Genomic DNA, 5,000 nt, shown 5'->3' on the forward strand with positions numbered 1-5,000 from the left:
ATTTCTCGAAAGCGACATTGTTAGCCAGTTAGCAACTTGGGTAGTTGTCAATGGGAAATTACATTGCAAACAACAAAATAGCTAACATAGTTAGCAACTACGCTTCCCAGAAATGCACCCCTGGTATGTGCGGAGTGTGTGTGCTTCATCCCGAGTGCGCGTGTACATGTGCCGGGTCCCCTACAGTTGTGTATAAGAGTTTTTGGAACTCTTTATCTACTTTCTGTTACCTGGCGGCGCAGAGGGATCTGCTTGCTGAGCTTGTGCACGGCGGGCTGGCCGCCAAAGTCCGGCTTCTTGGTGGAGGTGCGCATGCGGCACACCAGCACGATCACCACCATGCAGGCGATCAGGAAGACTCCGATGCAGTAGATGGCGATCTCCACGTAGTCCGGCGGGAAGCTGGGCGGAGGAGGCTCCTCCAGGGCTGGACGAGGAGGAGGAGGAGGAGGAGGAGGAGGAGCAGGAGGAGCAGGAGGGGAGGAAGATTTGCAGAGTTAAAGGGTTATGGTTAAGGGTAAGGTAAAGGTGTTTGTGTATGTTGTTTGGGTGTGCGTGATTGAATTTGGGACTGAGATTGAATGGAGAGGGAGTCGGGGTTGGGAAAGAATGGGATGGGATGTTTGGACATTTTCAGTCCATTGAGGTGTGAAAGACACAAGGCATACAGACAGACAGACAGACAGACAGACAGACAGACAGACAGACAGACAAGACGGACAGACAGACGGACGGACAGACAGAGACAGACAGGCAGGTAGACAGACAGGCAGGCGGACACAGACAGACTGACAGACAGAGACAGACAGGCATGCAGACAGACAGGCAGGCGGACACAGACAGACAGACAGGTGGACACAGACAGACAGACGGACGGACAGAAACAATCAGACACAGACAGAAACACTCAAACACCTATACTAAACACCATGCCACCTTTTAAATGTGGAGCTGGTTTCATTCGTTTTTGTGGCTAGAACGTGTATTTGATTTTGAGTGTGCATATGTGTGTGCATGCTCGTGTATGTGTGTGTGCTGCATGCCCACATGTAGGCGAGTGTATGTGTGTCTTTGTGTGCTTCCAAACACAGACGGCATTCAGAACTGTGCATACAAATGCCTTGAAAATGTGTTGGGCAAACAGTATCAAACCACAGACTAGTAAACAGTCTCATCAATGGCACTGAGGCATCTTTTCAGTGGCATGAGCTGTTTGTTATAGAGAATTAAGAATAACGCAACACACACACACACACACACACACACACACACACACACACACACACACACACACACACACACACACACACACACACACACACATGCATGCACGCACGCACCAACACACACGCGCGCACCAACACACACACAATTCCTCTCCACCTCTTCCAACACACACCACACCACACACACTTAACCACACACACACACAAACGCACACGCACACACACACACACACACACACACACACACACACACACACACACACACACACACACACACACACCTTCCATGCACAACCCAAACTCCCCAGTCCATCCATCCACCATTCAGCCGAAACCACAAACTCATAAAAGGCCCGTCAGTCTAGCAGGCGCCACAGACCCATCTGAGGCGAAGCCGGCATAAATAAAACATACTATTCCACGCACACACACACACTGCCTAACTCTCTCTCCCTCCCTCCCTTTCTCCCACTCTTTGAATCGCATTGTTTCAGGACAAAACAGGCCAATTATCTGTGGGGATGTGGGGGAATTACTGCCCCCGCCCCCCAACAGCCACAGCATCTGGGAGTTTAAATTTGATGTTTAAAAAGCAAAAGTGATGTTTGAGGGGTGGAGACCCAAAGTGTGTGTGTGTGTGTGTGTGTGTGTGTGTGTGTGTGTGTGTGTGTGCGTGCGTGCGTGCGTGCGTGCGTGCGTGCGTGCGTGCGTGCGTGCGTGCGTGCGTGCGTGTGTGTGTGCGTGTGTCTGAGAGAGAGAGAGAGTGAGAGTGATCACTTTGATGTCCTTTCCAGACGGCCAGATATGACATGAGTCGCTAATGTGGACTAATTAGGATGGATGCTAATGCCTTCCACTAGGGGTGGGCGATAGGAAATGAAATATCTTATCGCGATTTTTTAACATAACATCTCGATTCTGATTTTTTTATCACGATCTTCCATCAAAAAAATAAAAACAACAATAAAAACAACTTTCATAGACTTGCAATTTGTAATTTGCAGTTAATACAATGTTAACACACAGATGACACTCTCATAAGTGCCCAATTGAAATACAATAATGTGAAGAATAAAAGTGAAGACAACAACACAAGTAAGTAAACATCACTCTGATACTGATAGTAAACATTGTCACTACTATATGATTTCTCCACTTCGGCAGATTTGAGACGATCTTGTACCCAAAATCACGATTCACGATTTAATATTGTCATATCGGCCACCCCTACCTTCCACACACACACACACACACACACACACACACACACACACACACACACACACACACACACACACACACACACACACACACACACACACACACACACACACACACACACACACACACACACACACACACACACACACACACCAAAACACATTCAATCGCTTTGGACAGCAGTCCACCAGGCATTACTTGGTGGTTAGCTTAAATTTTAAACTAAAAGAAAACAAAACACACAAAACAGACATTAACTTATAATCACATATAAACACACAGACACAGAACACATGTACACATAGAAACAAATACAGTAAGACAAATATATGCATTCAATGATTCAATGGCATAGACACACATGGCTCTGATAATTGAGAAAGTCAGGAAAGACTTTCATTCACCCAATTCAAGCAAAAAAAAATAAAAACAATTATCAGAGCCAACACTGATAGAGAAAAAGACTGAAATGTGTTGAACAGCATTTACTTGCAGTCAGTGAGGTAGACACCATACTAGAGATGCACCGGATCCGGCAGGATAATAGGGTTTTTCACAGGATCCGGATCCGGTTCCAGGATCCGGTAGCCGAGGCTTTTCAGTCAAAATAGTTTGAGCCAACGTGATAAAAAGGGCCCACGTGTGTGAGTAGGCTATGTGTTTCAACCCTTTTGTAGGATCCTGTATCCGGTTCCGGATCCGGCAGAATCTTAAGCAGTGGATCCGGTATCCGGCAGGATCCTAAAAATCAGGATCCGGTGCATCTCTACACCATACCAAAGCATGCAGTTGATGTGGACATTAGGGACTGTCCATCAAAACCACAGCGAGAAGAGGAGAGGAGAGGAGAGGAGAGGGGAAACTAGCGGGCTGGACACGATTACTCTACTGCAGACACAGAGAAACATCTGAATGCCTTACGTCCCATCAACTTTCATTCAGATCTTATTTTCCCTCTCCGACGAGCACGGCACACTAAGGCACTGAAATACTGCATGCAGAGCGGAGACGTGGTTGCTCCAATGATGAGCACCTAATGGCCTAGTAATACATACTGTACGGTATAGCAGAGGTTTGAAAAAAAAGCATCAGATGTCCTCATCTTAAGTAGAGACATGTGTCCAACCCGCAAGAAATATGGAAAAAAATAGAACATGGCTGACATAGAACAGATGTATGTTAGAACAAGAAGAATACGAAGAAGGGTGGCTGAAGAGGATGACATGTGAATACACACAGACAAAAATGAGAAATAAAAAAGTGAGTGATGGAATGGTGGAGTGATGGAGTGATGGAGGGAAGGAGGGACGGAGGAGGAGTGAAGGAGGAAGAGAAGGAGAGATATATACCTGGAAGCACCGTCAACCAAGCAGTGTGAAAGGAGATCCCAATAGAATTACCCGCCAGACAGGTGTACTCGCCCGCATCCTCTACCGTGACATTGGGCAGGTACAGCACCTCGATATCTTTATCCGTGGTGTTTACACCTGCGGTCTGACAGAGGGAAGAGAGGAGGAGGAAGGAGGAGGAGGAAGGAGGAGGAGGAAGTGGAAGAGGGGAAGGAGGAGGTAGAGGGAAAGGTTGGGGGAGAAGAAGTAAGAAAAAAGAAGAAGCAAAGAGGAGGTGGCATAGAGAAGAGAGAGACCAAAAAGGACCAAAGGAAGTGAGAGACAGAGAGAGAGAGAGAGAGAGAGAGAGAGAGAGAGAGAGAGAGAGAGAGAGAGAGAGAGAGAGAGAGAGAGAGAGAGAGAGAGAGAGAGAGAAAGGGGGAGAGGGAGGGTGAAAAAAGGGAGGGAGAGAAATAGTGAGAACCCCAAAAACCAGCAGAAGAGAGGAGCTTGTGGAGAACCCTTCAGATGGAGGGATGAGGAACCATCCGCATGGGACCACGGGGTGAGGGACCATCAACAAGACAGCAACAGAGGAAGACGGAGAGGGGGGGAGGGGTAAGGTGGAGGGACGGGTACGTGGATGGAGGTCATGGAGGTCCATAGCTTGTCACCAAGGCAGACCAACACAAACACACACACGTGTACAGGACACTGCAGAGGAGAGGAACAACTTGGTGGTCAAAGCCCTTCACCATCAAGGCTATGGCGCTTGCCTTGAAGCATGCATTAAAACGCACCAATAACCAACACCTACATATACACATGAAATACACAGTGGAAGACCTGCATGGAAAGAAACCCTCTGCAACTCCAACAGCCACCAAAACACAGAGAGGAGAGGGAGAGATACAGAGAGAGAGGGGGGTGAGGGAGAGATGGAGACAGGGCGCAGCAGAGGGAACCAAAGAAAGAGAGAAACAGATTTATTGGGGCTCAGTTGAAAAGATAGTTGCAGCATCCAGTCAGCTTTTTCCATGACCACTGTTGAAGAGGAAGACACACAACCCTTCACCCACCACCACCAAATGCACACACAAACACACGCACACACACACACATAATACGCACACACGTGAAATAGAAAGCGCAACCACAGGAGATGATGTCCGTCAACCAGGAACAACAACCGCAAGCATAGAACCAGGGGACCAGAACCACCATT

General features: G+C 47.7%; 1 protein-coding gene across 5 annotated transcripts in view; it reads right to left on the reverse strand.

The window, feature by feature from the left end:
* The window catches only part of fgfr2 (fibroblast growth factor receptor 2), a 91,614-nt gene that overhangs the window by 36,305 nt on the left and 50,309 nt on the right, over nucleotides 1-5,000 (reverse strand). For 4 of the 5 annotated variants that reach the window (XM_063191003.1, XM_063191004.1, XM_063191005.1 and 1 more), the window contains exons 8-9: nucleotides 3,797-3,941; nucleotides 231-427 (exon numbers count right to left, since the gene is read on the reverse strand). In XM_063191003.1, coding sequence (XP_063047073.1) covers nucleotides 231-427; nucleotides 3,797-3,941 — 342 coding nt within the window. The remainder of the gene's footprint in view (nucleotides 1-230; nucleotides 428-3,796; nucleotides 3,942-5,000) is intronic. The other variant, XM_063191007.1, reaches the window with a different exon arrangement.

The sequence above is a fragment of the Engraulis encrasicolus genome, chromosome 24 (genome assembly GCF_034702125.1).
Source record: "Engraulis encrasicolus isolate BLACKSEA-1 chromosome 24, IST_EnEncr_1.0, whole genome shotgun sequence".
NCBI classification, from domain to species: Eukaryota; Metazoa; Chordata; class Actinopteri; order Clupeiformes; family Engraulidae; genus Engraulis; species Engraulis encrasicolus.